This window comes from Ambystoma mexicanum, chromosome 7q (assembly GCF_040938575.1).
Source record: "Ambystoma mexicanum isolate Mex_15411 chromosome 7q, UKY_AmexF1_1, whole genome shotgun sequence".
Classification (NCBI taxonomy): Eukaryota; Metazoa; Chordata; class Amphibia; order Caudata; family Ambystomatidae; genus Ambystoma; species Ambystoma mexicanum.
The window spans coordinates 552,381,089-552,403,041 of NC_090941.1; the positions used below are offsets into that span (position 1 = coordinate 552,381,089).

The window sequence follows — 21,953 nt, forward strand, 5'->3', positions numbered from 1 at the left end:
GCTCTGTATTGCAGCGTTTACGTACACACTCTCTCTATGCCAAATTGGAAAAATGTGTATTTCATGCATCATCAGTTGAGTTCTTGGGGTTTCAGATATCTGCGAAAGGGGTGCTCATGTGTACTTCCAAGGTTAAAGCAGTAAGGGACTGGCCAGTCCCTGATTCTGTAAAGGCACTTCAATCTTTTCTGGGTTTCTCGAACTTTTATAGGCGCTTTATTGCCTCATTTTCTGAGATAGTAGCGCCCTTGACCCGTCTCACCAGCCCGAAGATTCCATTCCTTTGGGATTACGAAGCCCAGTCGGCCTTTGAGGCATTAAAAGAGGCCTTTACTACTGCTCCCGTTCTGCAGCACCCAAACCCTTCCCTTCCATTTATAGTGGAGGCTGACGCATCCGCTATCGCGGTGGGGGCCATTTTGTCACAGAACTGCCCCACTACACAGCAACTGCATCCAGTGGCTTATTTTTCCCGTAAACTATCTCAAGCTGAACGCAATTACACTGTTATGGAGAGGGAACTCCTAGCCATTCGAGCAGCTTTTAAGGAGTGGAGACACCACCTTCTGGGTGCTCGACATCCAGTAACTGTGTACACCGACCATCGGAATTTACAGGCTCTTTCACACGCAAAATGTACCAATGCTCGACAAATACGTTGGCATTTATTTTTCACGTTATTTGACTTCACAGTTACTTATCGTCCTGGACCTCTACACGGAAAGGCAGATGCCTTATCCCGTGTCGGTGCCGATTTCGACACCCGGGAATCGGTTACCTCTATGCTACCTTCGGGTTCTGTCATTTGTGTTTGTTCGGTCTCCCCCTCACTTCTGGATCAAGTTCGACAGTGGGCCAAAGAACATGCCTCTTATCTTGATATCTTGGGTGCCCAGATTGTCACGGGTCTTCCTTATGTTCATGGTCTTTTATACTTACCTGACAGCCACACCAGACGGAAGGCTTTGGAATGGGCCCATGATACCCCGTTAGCTGCACATCCAGGTCAGCTTAAAACATATGACCTGTTACATCGATGGTGCTGGTGGCCAGGTATGAAGAAGGACACCGCGTCATACGTATCCACGTGTGCGATATGTGTACAATGTAAAAGGCAACCAGGGAGACCCTTCGGTCTATTGATGAACATGCCGCTTCCTCCACATCCCTGGCATACGGTTTCACTCGACTTTGTGGTAGAACTGCCCTTGGTTAGGGGAATGTCAACGGTGCTTGTGGTGGTGGATGTATTCACAAAAATGGCACGATTTATACCATGCTCAGGTATACCTACTGCCTCATCATTGGCTACTCTTTTTTTTGATCATGTGGTACGCTTCTTCGGACTACCCACAATCATGATTTCTGACCGGGGTACGCAATTTACTTCGCGGTTCTGGAAAGCCCTTACCCATTCTTTGGGTATTGATGCACGGCTTTCGTCATCCTATCATCCTCAAACGGACGGACAAACCGAACGCACAAATGGCACCATGGAACAATACCTTCGTTGCCTGTGCTTGCAACATCAGACAAATTGGTTATCCGTTCTGGGAACAGCGGAGTTTGCTTATAACAACTCTCGACATACTTCAACAGGATGTTCCCCGTTTTACGCCTTGTATGGATTACATCCAAGGATCCTTCCGCCTGTCTTGCCTTCCTTGGACCAAATCCCTGCTGCAAAAACCACGAGGGACACTCTGGTTGCTATACGGGATTCCGTTATGTTACATCTACAAGTTGCGCAGTCCCGGGCAAAGACGCAAGCGGACAAACATCGGTCGCCTGCCCCCTCCTATGCACCGGGTGATCTTGCCTGGCTGGCAACTAAACATCTCAACATTCGGGGTAAACGGAAACTCATGCCTCGTTATGTAGGTCCATACAAGATCCTTTCTTGTCTCAATCCTGTTGCTGTCCGTTTGAACATACCATCCCATTGGCGGATTCACCCAGTCTTCCACGTATCCCTGCTCCGTCCTTTTATACCTGGCACTCGGCTTCCTGTTGCCCCTGCTCCAATTATTGTACAGGGTGAAGACGAATATGAAGTACGTGCTATATTGGACTCCCGTCTGCGTCGCGGAGTGCGTTTCTACCTGATTGATTGGAAGGGTTACGGTCCTGAAGATAGGACTTGGGAACCGGCCTCAAATCTGCATGCACCCCGACTCTTGCGGGCCTTTTGGTTGGAAAGACTGCGTGCCCGCAGGGGTGGTCGTCCTTTGCGGGGGGGTACTGTCATGCCCCGCATTCCTGTTTCTGGACACTTGCGGGTATTTACTTCCCGGTGGAAACTGCCCTGGAGACTGTTAACAGCTCACGGAATCCGCTGCACTACAAGGTCCAGAATTCCATCTGCTCGCGGTCACGTGAAACGCCCGCAACGTGCCTCGCGTTCTGAAACAGATTCCAGTACTTAGTGTGGCGTGTCCCTGTAACGGGTGCTCCTAAAACTGACTATTCAGTTCGAGTACTCGATCTACTGTTACTCTGATTCCTGTTTTATTCCTGACCCGGCTTTGTATCAAGGACTATTCTGAACGTCTTTCCCTTCAATTTCTGGCTCCTGGCTCCCTCGGTTGTTTCCCCTGGTTAACGAACCCCTGGCTCCCATTTCGGATTTGTTCTCCGCCTGCTCCCGTATGTTATGGTATTCAGATTCATACAAGAATAAAAGACCTTCAGTGCTACTCTCTGTTGAAGACTTCCACGCACGTTTCCTTCCCTCTATTGTGCTATCACTATTGCACGAGTTTCCTGCTTCCCTTCCCTTTCAACTATTACACAGAAAATATACAAAGACAGATCCACGGCGCTGCCCGCCGCACAAGAAGACAACGCTCTACATACTGAAGTGACCAAACGGACGCTCTGCTGTTTCTGGTGGTCGCTCCCTGGATTGGTTACACTTGGGGACGCTCTGCTCGCTCTACATACTGAAGTGACCAAACGGACGCTCTGCTGTTTCTGGTGGTCGCTCCCTGGATTGGTTACACTTGGGGACGCTCTGCTGAACACACTTGGGGATTATTTTGGACACTTGCCGTTTCGGTTAGGTGGACCATTGCACTTCCTTCAACTGGAACTTCCATTTTCTATCATCACGTCAACTTCCTACTACACTCTCTAAGGTTACGGGACTTCCTATCTTGCTAAGCAGGTAAGAGGGGGCAAGTACGGGGGGAAGGAACAAGTGCTGTATTTTCATACCTCTTTGGCTGCTATCTTGAACTATCCTTTTCTTTGTTCCCTTAGCTCTGTTGTCGCTGCTCCTGCCTTTCCACTTAAGCCCCTGGCCTGTTAGTTGGTATACTTTCTACAGGCTGCGCTCTTGGGGGGAAAGTCTTGTGCAAACATCACGTTCAAGATATCCCAGAACCATCTTGGTGATAGTCCAGGACGTCCCAGAGTGAAGGGGTTCCAAAAGTGGATGCTGACCTTGTATCCTTTAACAATCTGTATCCTTTTTCCAAAATTGCGTAAAAGTTGTGACACCCTCATCCACCCGAAGGATATTTTCCTTGTCCTCTTTGACTGGCCTGTCTTTTTCCTCTTCCAAATGAGGAATAAAAATTAAAAGGATGACCCCTCCAGGAAGATGAGCCTGAGTAGGAGTGTTGCTGAGGTTGTGGTATGGAGGCGCCAAGCGACTTAGCTGCCCCCTTAGAGGTCTGCAGCTTCTCCAAGCTTTCATCCGCCTTGCTGCCAAACAACCTCAAGTCCTCAAGTCGTCAAATGGCATATTAAAAAGTCTGGCCTGCACATCAGGTGCAAAGCCCGACTTTCTCAGCCACGCATGCCTGCGTGGCACTGTGCTAGTCGCCATGGACCTGCTGATGCTGTCAGCAGTGTCCAGTCCTGACTGAAGGCATTCCCCCCCATAGTCTCCTTTGCATCTTTCACAATTGAGAGGAAGCTGTCTCGTTCCTCGCCCTCAGGAATGTGTTCAGCCGCTGCACTAATACAATTCCACGGGGTGTATGTGAATCTTGCAAGGGTGCAAGTCACATTTGTTGACTTTAGAGCCATACTGCTCGAAGAAAAAAATCTTTCGAGACCAGACATCAATTTTTTATCATCCCTATCCGGGGGAATAGAAGGGTATGCAGATTGTCCAGTGGATGTAGCCGCCTGGACTATTAAGCTCTCAGGTGTAAGATGCTTAGTTAAATAGTCAGGGTAAGAAGGTCTGTATTTCCTAGCAACATTTTTGTTCACTGCTGGTGCAGATTCTGGGGTTTCTGGCGGCCATAACCTTCCTTTGAAGTGCTGTGTGAAAAGGAAGAACAGGATCCTTTTAAGGACCTTGACTGAGGATGTCCGTCATGTCACCCTGTTCATAAGTTCTGTTCCACCCCATGAACTCCACCACCCAGTTCATAATATTTCTGTATGCAGAGTCTGCATGATCTGCAGGGTCAGGCTTATCGAATTCTAACTCAGGTGACGTGTCTATACCACTAGCGGTTTGTAGACAGTCATAGCGGTCAGACATTTTGGACTGAGGGTCAATTAATTCTTCTGGGACATCTCTTGTACCGCTGGTGTCAACATTGTCGACACTGGCTTCGATAAAGACAAAGGAGCCCTAGACGTAAGCCCTATCGAGGAAGGTGTCGATGCTACCTTCGACACTGGCGTCGAGTAAGTCTTCGACAGATGCGTCGAGGAGACCTTCCACATAGACTTAGATGACAGTTTGTCATCCGACACCATGTTGTCTGGCGTCGCCTTCGGTTTATGCGCCGATAGGGCTGTCTTGCACTTTTTATGAGGTGTCAGAGGTTTCTCACGACGACACGCTTGACGATTTATTGCCAGAATGAGAGCGTCTAGTCTCTGACCTTCCACTGTCATGTTTAGAATGAGCTGAGGCATGGACTTCACGCAATTTCTTCAAGGGGGTCTGGGCCGAGTTCTCGAAAATTCACGTAATCGAAGCTCTAAAAGCCTCCAATTTTTTAGGGGAATCATGTTTTGATGGACAGGTGATAACCCCTGAATCGGAGGACAACGAGGGAGAGGGAGATCGGTGACGCCTCTTCTTCAAAGAAGAAGATTTTCTTGACCGACTCCTCGACCTAGATTTCTTCGACTTACGTCAAGACTTTTCTGTGGACTCTGCGGAGTCCTTATTTTTCTTCAGAGGCCTTTGAAGATTCCTCCCCCACCTCCAATTTACCTCCTTGTTCCTCGAGAGCTTTGTTCATCATAGCCTGACAGGAACCGCACTCGTCAACTCGATGGTCCGGACCGAGGCACCAGAGACAAACCCGATGGGGGTCAGTTATAGACATTTTTTTGCCACACTCTGGCACTTTTTGAAGCTGTTATAGGGGTAGAAGGATTAGATGAAGACATCTCGAAATACTTAAGCGCCCTTTTCGTACCCACGAAGCAAAAGCTTACGGAAAAAAACGAACTGAAGCCAACGGGCGCGGCTCTAGTCTTTTATACTACGGATGACGATGACACTCTATGGCGTAGACACCATGACATCAAGCACAGCACCCACTGGTGTGGATTTCTTTTTGTCTGAAGCAGCAAAGCTGACGATACGAATACGTGGGAGGACACAATCCATTTGAATGTTTATTTGCATGAGGGCACCCTAAAAACATACAAAATGGATCTTCTTTGTCATACTGCACCCCCTCAACTCGGAGATGTTTTTTTTATTTCTTAGGGATTCATGCATCACCATTCAGCTAGATCTGAATGCTATAGTGAGGTGACAAAAATAAGCCACAGGACAACTGAATAACTTGTCCTGGGAAAGTCTACTATTTACAAGGCAAGGAGTGGAGATGGCATAGGTGAACCATCCTTCTAGTGTGGGGTGGATCGTATGAGAAGGTTTTTAACTGGAAGGCACTGCAGAGACCTCAAATTGTCTATGTAGGGAAGTAGAGAGGCTGGTCTCTGGCACAGGATCTTTTCCTGAATCAATATTGGAGCAGGGAAGAGCCTCCATGAAATACTTTTAGATAAAGTAAATACTTTACTATTTTAGCACTTCTGAATGTATGTATCACTTTACATCAGGTAGAACTGCTTCTTTAGGAATGTTTGCAAATACATGGTGTTATGTGACTGGCTTCTACGACTACATGAAGGCATTCAAGAAACATTTTATATAAAACAAGTGTCGAAAATGGGTGGGTGAACAGATTAGTGTATTTATTGAGCACAGACCTATTTTAGGGAAGTAACAGAACACTTTACAATCACAGGGGAAGAACATGGTGAGGGGAGCCAACAACAGGAGAGGGGGAGAGCAGGCAATTTGTCATCAATAGATCTACAAGCAAGCAGGGGACGAAAGAGTGGGGATGAGATCACTCAGTCTCAGGTAGTGTGGGGATTGGAGGCTGTGTTGACTTGGGTGTTAGGGAAGAGCCATTTGTTGAAGAGGGTTGTCTTGAGCTCCTTTGAGCTTGACCAGTTTTTCTGGTTTGAAGGTTAAGAGCTGCCCCAGGAATAACACTGCAAAGTCAGAATGTGGTGGCCCACACTATGTTTGAATTAATGCAACCATGTAATTTGGTCAGGGATGCAAGTCCTAAATTCCCCATAAAAATCAAATAGTTGCAGGAGATGCTTTCTGCCACTGGAGGCACACCTCATTTGGACTAATCTGCAACATACTCTAGACTAGCACATTCGCCTTGACTTTTTTTTTAGCAACCAGAAGATCCACCTGCATTTGCTCGCCAAGGCCACTGCAACCCCATCTCTTTCAGACACGACCAACCTTGGAACCCAAATGCTTGACAGTTTAACCGGAGCAACAGAGTGACTTTAATTGCATGTGCTATTCCACCAGCCCGAATAGTAATTCTGCAGGATGAGACCATATCCCGTTCGATTTCACCTCAATATTAGTTGAACTTTGTCCCGATCAATGTCCCAGTGCTTAGATGTATGTTCAGCTGTTCAGTGCTTTACGAACATAATATATGAAATCACTGATTGTTTTTTTATGAATAAATTATACCAACATTGAGCAATTACAGGCCAAGCACTCCTCACCATCTCCTTACCCACAAGTTAACAATTTAACAGAAACTGAACTAACCCCTAAGGGATGAATACCAATCTTGAAGCCTTAATGGTTAGGAGTGAACAAACGCTTCCAATCTAAAACCTGGGAGTTTTACCTTCCCTAAAAACTGCACATAAAAAGCTTTCCCAGCTTTAACAGAGATGACGTAATTGAAGTTACATTCTGCATGGGCATTCCTTTGTTTGAAATTCCAACTACCCTGGTTACAAGTCCACCTCGGTCCCCTCCTGAGACTTTGTACTTGATTGCTTGACATCTGTTACCAACAAGCGTGCCAGGGGAAATCTGAACTACGTATATTAGTAGTCTCTGGAAATCACAAAACCTGCGTTTGGGAAAAAAAGGACAAACTGTATCCACCCTCCTCTCCTGTCACACTACTCTATGGCCCTCTAGACACTACTCCCTCTCACTCATCACAGGTTACCTCCCGCCAATCACCAGACATGCACACTAGCTCCCTCTACCCACAGGTATGACTACTTCCCCCTCTGTTCACCAGTCATACAATAACTCCATCGTCTGACCTGACACACACTGCTTCCATCTACTGTGTCAAATTCCATTTCCTAGATTGAAGATGGCGGCCGCGGCGTAGAGACGTGCAACTGTGTTTCTCACTCTTGTCCGAGCTAATAAAGATTGGTAAAATAAGCATTGGGGTCAGGTACCCCACAGCACGCTCCATTCACGGGAGACCGAGAAACGGAAGAGCAATGCACCGAGGCGAGGAAACCAGAACGCACCTCGGGAGCAGGTGCACCTCCCCAAGCCAGAGCCGCGGCGAGAAGAGAGTCGGGGGTGGCTCCCTGGCCCGAGTTTGAGGGAGAAGGCAAGAAGCAGAGTCGCGAACCAGGGCAACGCCGAGGGACACCGGAGAAGACCAGTGGCGAAGAGGAGTGAGCACAGCGCGGCGCGCCTGGAGGCGGACACCCGACCCCCCCCCCATCCAGCAAGAAACAAAGGAACGGACACCTCCAGCGAGATGGAGGAGCCCCCCACCAGGCGACTGACACCAGACCCCCTGCCGGAGAGACCGATCCCAGGACACTCCGGCCCCCGGCAGTGTCCAGGACTCGAGAGGAAGCAGCAGGGCCGAGGGCCATATGGAGGGATCGCGGCCCGGACGGGCAGGTGAGCAGCATCCTGGGAAAACGAAGCAAGAGGAGCAGCCTTCCAGAATCATAGCTGCGGGCCCCCTAGGAAGGTAGCGGGAGGAACGAAAGAGGACGACGAACTTGGGAGAGGTGGAAGAGAGCTGACTCCCAGGAGGGAACTCCATCCCACGAGGGAACCTAGGTGAAAACAGAAGGTGAGAGGGGGTGGAGGAGCAGGGGAGCGAGGGGCAACATATGTCTTGCGCAAACCACAGGGAGGCATAGGTGGCACTCGTTCCCCCTCCCCTGCATAAGAGCCAAAAGACCCCAACCCAGGAATTGTAAAGAAGAGGCGGTCCGGCGGAGGGAGCAACAAGGGAGGACCAACATAACTCGCTGGAGGAGCGAGGAATCAGCGGGAGAGGGAAACACAGGACCTAACCGGGGTGGCCCCCTGCTTGCCCTATCCAGCATCCAGGGTGAGCAGAGGAGGACGACACGAAATCAGGAGTGCTAAGCCGCTATTCAGCCCACACAATACCCCCCCAAACTACGAACCAGCAGAAAGGGAGAGCGGCACAGGGACTAGACGCTGGCAGAAGGTGTTTCCAAGGAGCAGGTGTGGGAAGCTGGGCCTCCCCCCCTACAGTCCCACACCCAACATGTCTAAGGCACGGGGGAAAAGTGGACAACCTCATACGCAAACCCCCTCCTCCAGGCAGGACTCGACCCTGGAACAGATGTGATCCTCAGAGAATCAGGCCCACCCTAAAGGGAAAACACGGGAGGAGCCCCTGGAGGACTTGATTCCTCCACATCCAACACTGGTATCGAAAGAAGATATGCAGGCATGGTTTAGAGAACTCCAGGAGAAATTTATGATAACGGTGCAGGACCAGTTTGAAACCCTAAGGCAGGACATGAAGCAGGCGTTGCAGGAGCTACGTACAGATGTCTCTAACCTGGAAGAAAGGACAGATATGCTAGAGAGAACTGTCCAGAATGTAGAAGAGGAAGCACAGCAGAACAGTGAAGTACAAGAGCAACTGGTATGACTAACCAACAACTTAGAGTTGCAGTGCGAGGACTTGGAAAACCGCTCTCGTATATCAAATATCCGCATTAAAAATATGGTGGAGACAGTACAGGATAAAGACCTGAAATCGGCCGTTGAAGAGGTGTTCAAGGACATACTCGCAGCAGAAGGAGAGGAGGACATCAAAATTGACAGAGTACACAGGTTGGGGCCGAAGAGGATGGGCGAACCGGGGGAACGCCCCAGAGATGTGTTGGTTGCCCTTTCCTCGTATCCCCAAAAAGAAAGGATCCTTATGATTGCCAGAGGTATGGACCACATCCGAATGAACGCGGTGGAGATCCAACTGTTTCAGGATCTCGCCACGGTAACTCTACAGAACAGGAGACGAATGGCACCGGTTGTCAAGGAGCTGAATGCTAGACGAATAAGGTACAAATGGACGTTCCCCTTCGGACTCCTCTTCATGTGGGACGGGAGGCAGAGAAGGGTGACCCTCTAGACACTACTCCCTCTCACTCATCCCAGGTTACCTCCCACCAATCACCAGACATGCACACTAGCTCCCTCTACCCACAGGTATGACTACTTCCCCCTCTGCTCACCAGTCATACAATAACTCCATCGTCTGACTGACACACACTGCTTCCATCTACTGTGTCAAATTCCATTTCCTAGATTGAAGATGGCGGCCGCGGCGTAGAGACGTGCAACTGTGTTTCTCACGCTGGTCCGAGTTAATAAAGATTGGTAAAATAAGCATTGGGGACAGGTACCCCACAGCACGCTCCATTCACGGGAGACCGAGAAACGGAAGATGATCACACCGAGGCGAGGAAACCAGAACGCACCTCGGGAGCGGGTGCACCTCCCACGTGTGAGGAAGGACTTCAGGTCATGGGCATCCAAGAAGAAGAAGAAGATGCGGAAAAGAGCCTTCAGGCGTGAGAAGAGAACCGCAGAAAGCCGTGAGGATGGATCATGGAGCAGAGTAAGAAAGATCAACAAAAAGGAGGGAGGAGGGCTACGACGGAATCTGCTGACCAAGGAAGGAAAATGGGGGAGGGAAGTGGACCAGGGCAAGGGAGTAGGTCTGGAATGGAAGGATGACTTTGGCAACCAATGGACAAAAGAGCGGCCCGGCGAGGGGCACGCCGCCAGATCCCAGCAAAGATGAAGGTAAATGTGGGGTTTAGGATTCCCCGCAAAGTTCTACCCGAGTAAGCATCTATAGGACCCTGGTCCCTTCTCGGGTCAGTTTATGGTTGGATGGGGAAGTTCTGGGGAAGGGGAGGGGTGGACGGGGAGGTCTCCTGGAAGACAACATGAAAGAAGGATAAAAGGAGCTCATAGCAACACAAAAGGAAAAATGAAATGGGGCACCTGAAAGTACTCACATTTAACGTGAGGGGCCTCAACACCTCGGTAAAAAGGAAAAAAGTAGAATCTCTGCTAAAAAGGGAGAAGGGTGATATTATTTTACTCCAAGAGATGCACGTTAGAAAGCCAGATAAAGCGAAGCTCCACCTTAGGGGGTACCAACACCTACTCCAAGCCAACGCACCATAGAAACACAGGGTATCTCTGGACCCCCTCCAAGAAACTATGTCAAAAGATGGAACACCTGGCACTCGGAGACGTGTGGAAGGAGCTCAAAGGCCAAGAAAGGAGATTTACGCACTTTTCACATGTTCATAACTCCAAGTCAAGGATTGCCTATTTCTGGGTTTCTGTTGGGTTTATGGGGAAAGTCCGAGGGATGGAAATAGGCCGCATTTCATTCTCAGATCATGCCCCCATAGGGATGGAGGTAGCACTAACAGGGAAAAATAGAGGGCTGTGGAGGTGGAGTCTTCCACAGGAGGTGGTCCAGGACTCTATCCTGAAGGGCATGCTTAGGGAGAGAATGGAAGAATACTTTACCCACAATGATACAAGAGAATTAGCACTAAGTTCGGTCTGGGAGGCATTTAAAGCGGTTATGAGGGGGCACATAATTGCCCTGAAGGCAAATAAGGATAAACAGCAGAGGGGATGGGAGGAAGAATTAGAACAAAAGATTTTGGACATACAGGAGGAACTCACTAGGAACTCAAAAGTAAGCCTCAAAAAGGCTCAGACACATCCATTGTCAATTAGATGTCATTAGAACAAAGAAGGCAGACAAATCCTACTGTACTTAAGACACTGATACTATATGAAAGCCAATAAGGCAGATAAGCTCCTAGCTAGACAGCTAAGGGCCAAGCAAGCCGCAATGTCAATAAAAAGAATATGTAACTCAAAAGGGGAGACAGTGACACTCACAAAGGAGATAGGGGAGGTCTTCAAAGAATATTACCAGTCATTGTATGCAACGGATAACCCGAACGGAGCGGACCAGGGGGAATACCTAGAGGCCATAACCATCCCACAAATTACAGAGGCAGACCAAGAAATCCTGGTGGGCGACATCACGGAAGAGGAGGTGAAGGGGGCAATCAGGGCCCTTCCGATGAACAAAGCACATGGACCTGATGGGTACATGGCATTGTTCTACTAAACATTTTCAGATATATTAACACCTTTTTTAGCAAGGCTATTTAATACCTTTAAAAGCGAAGGGAATGTGACACCTTCATTGAACGAAGCAAAAGTTCTGGTCTTCCACAAAGTAGGAAAGGACCCCGCACATTCCCGCCTCCTATCGCCCGATTGCCCTTATTAATTTGGACTCAAAGTTATATACGAAAATTCTTGCCCAGAGACTTGCACCTCTTCTCCCAAAGTTGATACATTTGGACCAATCAGGCTTTGTCTCGGGTAGGCAAACCCACGACAATACGAGAAGAGTAATACACTTAATAGAGAAGATTGGCATAACGCACACTCCAGCAATACTCTTATCATTAGATGCTAAAAAGGCCTTTGATCGGGTGGAGTGGTCGTTGGTATTCCGCACTATGAAAACCATGGGGTTCGGGGACCAATATATAAAGATAATCAAGGCAAACTACAACACTCCATCAATTAGGATAGCCATAAATGGGGAAGTCTCAAATGTAGTGGAGATATCTAGAGGCACCAAACAAGGATGCCCGCTCTCCCCTCTCCTCTATGCCATTTTCCTTGAACCACTTCTAATTAGGATCAGAGAACTGGCTTCCATCACAGGAATTGAAATGGCAGGGAGGGCAACATAAGGTAACAGCATATGCAGACTATATGCTGGTCACACTCACAGACCCTGCACGAACACTCTCCTTAACAATACACGAACTAGACAAATTTGGGGCAATCTCAGGGCTGAAGCTCAATAGACACAAATCAGAACTGCTCGTCCTGGCGGGGGACAAAGGGGAAATAGGAAAGATAGCGTCTGCCCTAAACCTAAGAATAGCTAACTCGGGAATAAAATATTTAGGCATAAAGCTGCCAAGGATGGTAGATCACCTATATGGGCGAACATTATCCGAATCTCCTGGAGAAAATAAAAAAGGACCTAGAGCGTTGGAACCCAATGACGATCTCCTGGTGGGGACGAATAGCGTCCATAAAGATGAACGTGCTTCCCAGGGTGGTATACCACTTCCAGGCACTCCCGATCAGGGTCTCCAGGTCATTCTTTAAGGCACTAACAAAGGTGATGATCTCCTTTATATGGAACGGTAAACAACCAAGGGTAGGTAGGGCGGTACTGACAGCTGCAATCAGAGATGGGGGAATGGCCCTTCCACACTTTTACAACTACTATCAAGCGGCGTAGATGTGGGTTTTGAAGGAATGGATGCCAGAGGTTCAGCAAAAATGGTGTGAGAAATAAGACAGGGCAGTAGCGAGAACCCCATTGGTGGGCCTACTGTGGGCTAAAGAGCAATTTAGACACCCACACCTCAGAATTAGTGAGGTCCTATGAGCACCGATGGACGCCTGAGGAGCAGAAACACAGAGGCACCCTCACACAGGAACATGCCCCATGTTTGGGAACCCTGAATTCCCACCAGGAATGGAAAAAGGGGCCTTCGAGAAATGGGAAATAGCAGGGTGCACAAAAATAGGACAAATGGCCCAGGATCAAGACATAAAATCATTTGAGGTCTGCAAAAAACAGCTTCATTTTAGGGACACAGACAGATACAAATATGAGCAATTAAAGCACTGGTTAGGGACACACCACACTAAGAAAGCGGCCACACAGTACCTTACCCCATTGAAACATATATCCTGACAAACTCGGGATGAAGGAAGCTGGTTTCAACAATCTACAGGTTCATAAATGTCCAGACAAAGACCATAAAGTGGAGCTATATGAAAAAATGGGAAGACACAATAGGAGAGAATATCAGCAGACAGCAATGGGAGGAACTATGGACAAATATCCCCAAACTAACACGCGTGTAACAGATGAGGGAACTATGGGTAAAGGTGAAGATCCAATGGCACCATACCACCGAGTGATTGAACAAAATGTATACACAAACATCTAAACTATGCTGGAGGGGCTGCTCAAAGGAGGGCACCTGGAAACACATTTGGTGGGACTGCCAGGCGATACAAAAGTTCTGGGTAGACGTAAGACACCAGATGCAAACTATCTTTACAAACGCAGCCCAAATGGGGGAGAGAGTTTGGCTCTGCGGGCTACGAGATCAGACGGCCAATGCACTATCAAAGGCACAATGGAGAAGCTTCATGGGGTTGGTCATTGCAGCGTGGCTTGCAATTGCACAGATTTGGAAACAAAAAGTCCCCCCACTGGTATTCGGGTGGCTACAGAAGGTATGGGCATTGGAGGCAATGGAAAGGCTAACGCATAACCTGCAGAGCTCGGGCGGGTCCTTCGGGAAGGAATGAGGCGCGGTACTGGACTACCTCCAGTCGGACTACATGGAACAGTGGTGTCCCCACAAAATCAGGATCTTGGACATATTTTCAACATAATTGCCTGCATGTTGATACAAGAGACTAAGATCTTCTTTGGGTGGGGGGGTGGGGAGTTCGGGTTTTTGTGGTTATGTTTCTACTGTTAGAGTTCTACACATATTTTGAAGATGAGCTGAGTAATTGGAAATACCAATAAAAAGAAGTTTAAAAAAAATCAATTTCCTAACCCTACCGGTCAATCATTACATCCCTCTCCCCTCCTCTCAAACACCACCTCCATCTCCCCTCCTGTTAAACACTACCTCTCTCTCGTCCCCCGTCACACATAGCCACTTCCCCTGTCTTACCAGCTGACCTGTCACATGCCCCTAGCCAATTCAACCCTCTCCTCACCTGTGACATAATGCACTAGCACAGAATCCAGCCAGGGAAACTTGCTACTCAGGATCTCTCCGATACTCATCATGTCTACCTCTACCTAGCTGGCTTTGCAGTCACACACATTAACAGGAGTGCCGCCTAATGATGCATTTCCTGCACCGTCAATGCTTCTGGAATTGTCAGATAGAAAGGTCATCCTGATAAACAGCATGTTTTAGAGTAGTTATTAAGCTCCAAAACCTTGTGTCCAGTGCAATGCATTTAAATATCAAGGTCAAGCAAGAGCGCTGTTTAGGGTCAACATTTTGAAACATTCAAGTATAATCCAAAATATACACTGAATCCTGCTGTAAGAAATCTCAAACATATAGCAACACTGTATGCTGCAGTTGTAAGGCTTTCTGTATCTCCACTTACCTGGTTATGAGTTCCTCAGCAGCTTGGGAACAAAGCTGTATCTGTAAAACCTCATCTTCTGAGGCTAGGTCAACAGCCTGCAGTGGGTACAAGTGAGTGCGAAGGACTGGTTTTCCCAAATCATACTTCTGCTTGTCCTCCCAAGACTTCAGTGTGTTCTCAAAAGCCTACAAAGAAATGATTTACACATCAGTATAATAATAGGAATCACATGGATTTTCATCATAAAACTATTTCGGCAGTCGCCATAAAAGACAGCAATTATTTCCAACAAAAATTAAACAAGTTAAAACATACATTATAAAAACTAAGTAAAACCACCCACCCAAACAAATGCAATTCATGATGAATATAGAATAAAAACTTCAAATGAAGACATTTATTTTCAATGTAAACAGTAAGGGGGCATATTAATAACCACTATCTGATGTCCCAATTGTAGTATCAAAGTGTATACAATCTATACAATGTTTTGTATATTAAAGTGCATGTGCTTTTCATTTTTAATTTGCAATTACTTTACATTAAGAACAGCTGTAACAAACACTTTAGCTATTGTCCCTAAAGTCCAGGATGAACAGCAGGTTATACTTTTATAGTAAAGCGCTAATGCATTCCTTATATCTGGGGTAGGCCTTACGATAAGACGCCTTAGTTACAACCTTACATAGCCTTCGATACAACCTTACAGATCTTGGCTTTTCAACTCCTGATTTTATCCCCTATACTAGCTTTTCCTTTCTTAGAGCCCAAGTCCTTCCCATATACTACACAACCCGATGGGTAACATATATAGTGTCCTGCATATTAAAGTGCACATGCATTTCATTTTTATCTTGTACCTACTTTACATTGAGAAAACATCTGCAAAAGGAAAGCTGCTGCTATCCTCCCTAATCAGCAGCATGTTATGATTTCATCATAACATGTCGATGCTGTCCTTTTATTTGGGAAAAACCAAAGTTACAAGCTTAGGAATGCTGACTTTTCAACCCTGCGTTAGCTTTTTCATTCTTGGAGCCCAGGCCCTTCCCAGTTGACCTGCACAATCTCTCCCTGCCACAATTATACTTCTTACTTCCACTGTAAGAAGTATAGGAGTTAAATTCCAATTACGTGTCTGAGCATTGGAACAAAATGTTTGCATGTGCCCTCTCTTCACAGAAAGGGCAGCATGGGAAATTACTGGGATTCCATCTATTTGTGGCTAATATTCCAAACCTAAAGTTCAAATAAATTGATCATGAATCTACAGGGTAGATCTTATCTAAATAGGACTCGAACATACTTGAAGATTTTAGGGAGATATATATATATATGATACATTACTCACCGTAATCGTATTTCTGATGCTTGTATCTGCTTAGATTCACATGCTAGAACAAGATAAGTTCCTTATGAAGGGTTGAATGTTATCTCCCCTGCACCTTAAGATCATCAAAAGCATTGTTGTGCTAATAAAGAACCTTTGGAAATGTATTATCTTTTCAAAATAGGAGTGCATGGTGAATATATCTGTTGATTCTAGATTCACATGCTATGCATAGGCCGACATCTAGTGGAAGCTGCTGAGTATTACTGTTGTTTTTGAAACTCGAAAAGGGACATCGACAGGGCGTGCCAGTAATACTATCCCTAGTGTGACATCCACTGTACCCATTGTCCTTCATGTGTCGAGGTCCCTCAGATTGTTTTGTTTCTGACATGAGGTTGCATGAAGTGTAGCGTGAGTACAGGTGTTCTAAAGCAGGTATGTATCAGATAAAGCTTAGAAAAAACATCTATGCACCTTCTACTCCAAGGGGAGGAAGGGTGGGCGCATGTGAATCTAAACAGATACAAGCATCAGAAATACGATTACAGTGAGTAATGTGTCCCTTCTGAGGCTTGTGGAATCTGCTTGGATCACATGCTATGCATAGATTAGCGAGCAGTGTTAGGAGAAAGTGGTGGGTTGTGAGAAGGTCCAGATGCAAATAGATGTTTTAGAAACACTTGTCCCACTTGGGTATCTGCTTTAGAGTGTGTCTCAATGCAGTAGTGCTGAGTGAAAGTGTGTACTGAGCTCCATGTAGCTGCTTTGCAAATGGTGTCCACCGAGAGATTTGTGATAAAGGCCAAAGTACCTCCTGTCCCACTTGTGGAGTGAGCTCTTGGTGTGAAAGGCAGTGTCTTACTTGATAAAGAGAAAGAGAGCTGTATGCATCTGACTAGCCATCTGGAGATGGCATTCTTTGAAATACGGTCTCCTATTCTGCCTGGTGCTACAGAGACAAACAGACCACACTGAGCAATCTGGTCTTGTTTACATAGTAAAGGACTGCCCTCCTTACATCTAGAGTATGGAGTTTCTTCTCAGCTGAGCTTGTGGGGTTCTAAAAGAAGGCCGGTAGCTCAATGGATTGGTTTACATGAAATTTGGAAATTAATTTAGGTGAAAACCTAGGGTGTGTTCTTAATACCAATTTGTCTTAGTGGATGACAAAGAATGGGTCTTGCACTGACAATGCTTGAAGTTCACTGACTCTTCCTATGGAGGTTATAGCCACTAAGAAAGCTGTTTTGTACGTGAGGTATTTAAGGTTTGACTTATGCATAGGCTCAAAGGGGGGTCCCATGAGCTTTGCAAGTAATACATTGAGGTCACAGCCTGGCGGTGGGTTTGAAATAGGAGGGTGGAGTCTTTTTACTTCCTCCATAAATGTTTTAATGACGGGAACCTTCCACGATGATACTTTACTGTGGGAGGTGGTATATGCTGATAAAGCTGCCAGGTGAACCTTTAGAAAGTTAAAGACTAACCCTGAGTCTAGCAAGTAGAGCATGTAATGAAGAATGTGGGATGGAGTGTATTCTATGGGGTTTATTTCTTTAGACTGGCACCAAATAACAATTCTCCTCCACTTGTCGAAATAACAGTGTCTGGTGTTTGGTTTACGTGCCTCCTTGAGGATATCCATACACCTCTATGACCTCAGGAGCCACGCTACCAAGTTCATTGAGTGAGGTTGAGGGTGTAATGCTGTTCCCACGTGCTGGGATAGCAAATTGGTCTGGCACGGAGTTTGATGGGATCGCACATCACCAGTTTGCACAGATGTGGATACCAGGGTTGTCTTGCCCACATGGGAGCAACTAGGATAAGCGTCATTTGTTCCCTGTGAATCTTGTTCACCACCCTTTTCATTAGTGGAGTTGGGGGAAAAGCGTAATCAAATTTGCATAATGGAAGAGGAAGATCTCCCCCAGCCGCGAGATCTTGCTGGCCCCTTTGGAAACCTTGAGAAGCTTTTCCCTGATTGGCTGTATCCGGAACGCCTATTTGAATTTTGTCCCCTGAAGCGACGAAGATTATTACCGCCTCTTTGGCCAGATGGTTTATTAGTGAGTTGGCCTAGAGACTTAAGAGTATCATACTCTTCCTTTGCACTCTTTAATGCATCCTCTACCCCTAGAGGACATTAGGCACAATTGGCATATTGAGGAGGGTTGCTTGCACCCCATAACCCTCAAATTCTTCAATCTGAAACCCAGATGATCCAAATATTTCACCACCTCAATTTCTTTTAAACCTGCTAGTTCAAAATACACTTTAACAATTTTATTTTTTGGACTTCAAAGCATTACTTTTGTTTTTGCCACATTTACTTTCAGACCTTTCTTAACAAAAAGATCATGAAACTGCGATACTTGTTTCCGGATACCCAATGGCGTTTTAGAAATTAGTACAGCATTGTCCGCGTACAGCACTATTCCAACTTTTCCCCCATTAGAGTCAGGACACTAGCCTCAAATGTACTAGTTTCATTTGCAAATTCGTTAATATATAAACAAAATGGTAATATAGGTGTCATTGGGGCCTAAATACCTTCAACTCTCTCTTCCTAAATATCTTCCTTCCCGAGCCCTTCGCTCATCCGTCTCCAACTCCCTCAGGGTCAGCCTCTTCTCGAAGTAACGAGCTTGGGGTAGATCTCTCTCTGCGGCAGAGACCTCCCTCTGGAACAGCTTTCCTGCCTCCCTGAAACTTGAGGAGAACCATCTCGGGTTCCGGAAGCACCTCAAAACCTTACTCTTTGCTTCTGCTTTCTCTCTCCCTCTCCCATGCTAAATTCTGCACTGAAACTGCACTGAATCTGCAACTGGGCCACTCTCACCGACCTCGGTCCTGGGCCCAGCCACTCTCCACTTGCACTGCGGGACTGTCTCTGTATCCCTACAGCCCCCCCTTCCCAGCACTTGTCTGCACTTACCTTGCACTTGCCACCAGCTGGCCCTATTTATTTATTTTTATTCTACTTACTTTGTACTGCACTTCCCCCCTCCCCTTCCCCTTGCACTTTTTCCCTTCCCCCTACCCCTGCACTTGCGCGGTCTGAATGACACCTGGCCTAGTAGGATCGTTGTCTGTCTTCCCCTTGTTCCCCCCTATCTGCCTCGTCGCGCCTTGAAACACTTGTGTATAGGCGCGTTACAAATGCCATATCATATCATATCATTGCAGAGCCCTGATGCCCACCTTTAGTTTCAGGGAAATCTTCAGCCGTCTCCCCTTTGGGCCATACCAGTCACACGCCCTACTGCTACCATATAGGGTTTAACGCACTCTTGTAATCCATGGGGAACACCAAGAGATTGAAAAACAATGCCACAAATCCATTTTATGGACACTATCAAAAGTTGCATGTAGCTCTAGGAAAATTACATAACACTTACTTTAATCATCATATTCATGAGTTATGAGCATTATCGTGAAAACCTGGTCGGTACAAAAAAAAAATCCCTTTTTGGAATCCAGCCAGCCATAGGCTGAGAATTTCGTTTTCCCTCACCCAGTCTTGTAATCTGCTTTGCAACATTTTTCCATACATTTTGCCCATAGAATCTATTAAGAGATCGCACAATAGTTTGCAGGGTTAGTTTTGTCTCTTTTTTTAAAAACTTGAATAATCTCTGCACTTCTCCATGACTGGGGTACATACCTACTAAGCCTCAATGTGTTAAATACTAGGCTAATATGTGGAGCCCAGAGGGAAGGACTATCTTTATAAAGTTCAACAGGGATCCTTTCCGGCACAGGAGCAAGTTATTATTTTGCGAATGAATAGCCTTGCATATTTCTTCGAACGAAAAGAGCTCCCATTTTGGAGTATCATATTCCCAGATTTCATTAACGGCAAACCTATGCTTATCGTGGTATCTTGATAGAAGGTAATATACCACATATTCTTAGCCACACCACCTTCAGGGCTAATCCTAGTCTCTGGGGGTGTGCCGTTAACCAATTTCCGAAAGGTCATAGATTATTTATTATTGATTGCTAGCGCCTCAAACTATCTTTTTTTGTTCAATGGTGCCTTTGTAATCCTTTCCCACATTTCTGACCAGCTCATTGCGCCTCCCCCATTTACTTTTAACTACAGTTTTGAGATTACCTTTAGTTCTTCTACATTCTTTGTCAAACCATCTATTATTGGTCTTAGGCAGTTTTGCAAAAGTCCACCTTATGTAGGACTTTAGAAGACTCACACTTGGGGCACAGGGCTCCAACTTAGTATAGGCCTGAACCACACAAGATTTGATGATAGCAATGGCTGAGCAGCCAGACTTATCTTAGGGTGGAGAAAGGGCTGTGGGAGGTACACAGAGCTTAGTGTATACACATAGGCCAAAGAAACACTGGCACACTAACAGTTATATCAAAATAATGGTTTCTTTTATACATACACTAAGGTAAGATTCTTCAGAAAGGTAAGTACTAGAACACACAATAAGTAACTTAGAAAAACGAATACAATATTCATAGTAAGTAAATCTCTTTGTTAATACTTTTAAGAACTGTAGTATGAAATTCAAAGGTAAGTAAAACCCTTTTGTAATATATGTTTTAGGTAATAGTGGATGCAACAAAACCAACAGAAAGCAGATAAATACTTGTAATTATTTCACAGAGGCCTACTATTTTAGAAGTCCATCCCTATCTAGTTATGAGTGTCTGAGTCAGACTGGAGGGCAAAACAGGTAAGGCAAACGCTGTAGAAAGTTCAAAAGTCCCAGAAGAATTCTTCTGTAGCAAGTAACACTTTTGGTTGGAAAAAGGGTCAGGGATTTCGGAGAAATCTCCCTGTAGGTACACAGGCATTAGGCCTGGGCAAATGTGTATGGGCAAACTCCCAAACATGCGAATCAGCACTCCAACAACACAGGAACAGCAATTCAGCTCTAGGTAAGTTCTACCAAGAGTCTCACAGCACCGTAGGCATAAAGAAGAGGAGGCAGCATGATGCCCCAGTGATGCAGTAGCAGCAGACATGCTCACTGGTTTCTTGCTCAGGCAGACGAAAGAAGGGACAGTGGAATGGATCTCGCAGCAGCAGTCGAGTGAAGAGGCTTCCATATTCTTTGCGGTTCTGTGATTTTGGCGCCTTTTAGGAAGCACCAGTGAAGAACGATTACTGCCTGGACGATTCGTCTCACTTTTCCGGTCGAGCACTATAGTGAGCGTACTTCAAGGAGTGGAATCTTGCCTCTGGAGTTCCAGAAGGAGTCCACCAAAGTTTTGGGAGCTTTTAGTCTTCAGAAGATGATGACTGCACAGCGGCCACAGGTGCCAGGGTATTGGCAGTTTACAGGCCATGAAGGTCACAGCTCGTCGTGGGATGGCTTGGAATGCAGGTCGTCTCAAGACTGATTGGTCCTACCAGTCTAAAGGGCAGTGTCGTCCTCATCAGAGTTCTCCTGATGCTTGGAAGAAGGGGTCAGACAGCAGCGATTACTCAGAAGGCATCTCAGGTCATCTGGAAGTGGCTGCGGACATCTCTTCTATTCTTCCTCTTCGATTCTTCTATTCCAGGGGTCTGCTTGTCTTCAGCCTCAGGATCCATGGCTTTTATGCAGGAACCCAGCCAATCAGCACCGATGGACCATTCAAACTCTCCTCCCAGTTGGAACTGGTTCCAGGCAGGCACAGCAGAAGACTAAGAACAGTGGCCATTCTGAGTCCTCTCCTGTTCCCTGTCCTCACAGACACACTGGTACCTTGGCTGGCTTCTCAAAGGGATCCCGCCAAAGACAAAAGTCCTCCCCC

At 46.4% G+C, this 21,953-nt stretch overlaps 1 protein-coding gene across 3 annotated transcripts in view; it reads right to left on the minus strand.

Annotated features, from left to right (window-relative positions):
• Window positions 1–21,953, minus strand: part of DGKH (diacylglycerol kinase eta) — a 1,951,678-nt gene that overhangs the window by 194,922 nt on the left and 1,734,803 nt on the right. For all 3 annotated transcript variants that reach the window (XM_069640477.1, XM_069640476.1, XM_069640478.1), the window contains one exon: window positions 14,867–15,033. In XM_069640477.1, the coding sequence (XP_069496578.1) occupies window positions 14,867–15,033 (167 nt within the window). The remainder of the gene's footprint in view (window positions 1–14,866; window positions 15,034–21,953) is intronic.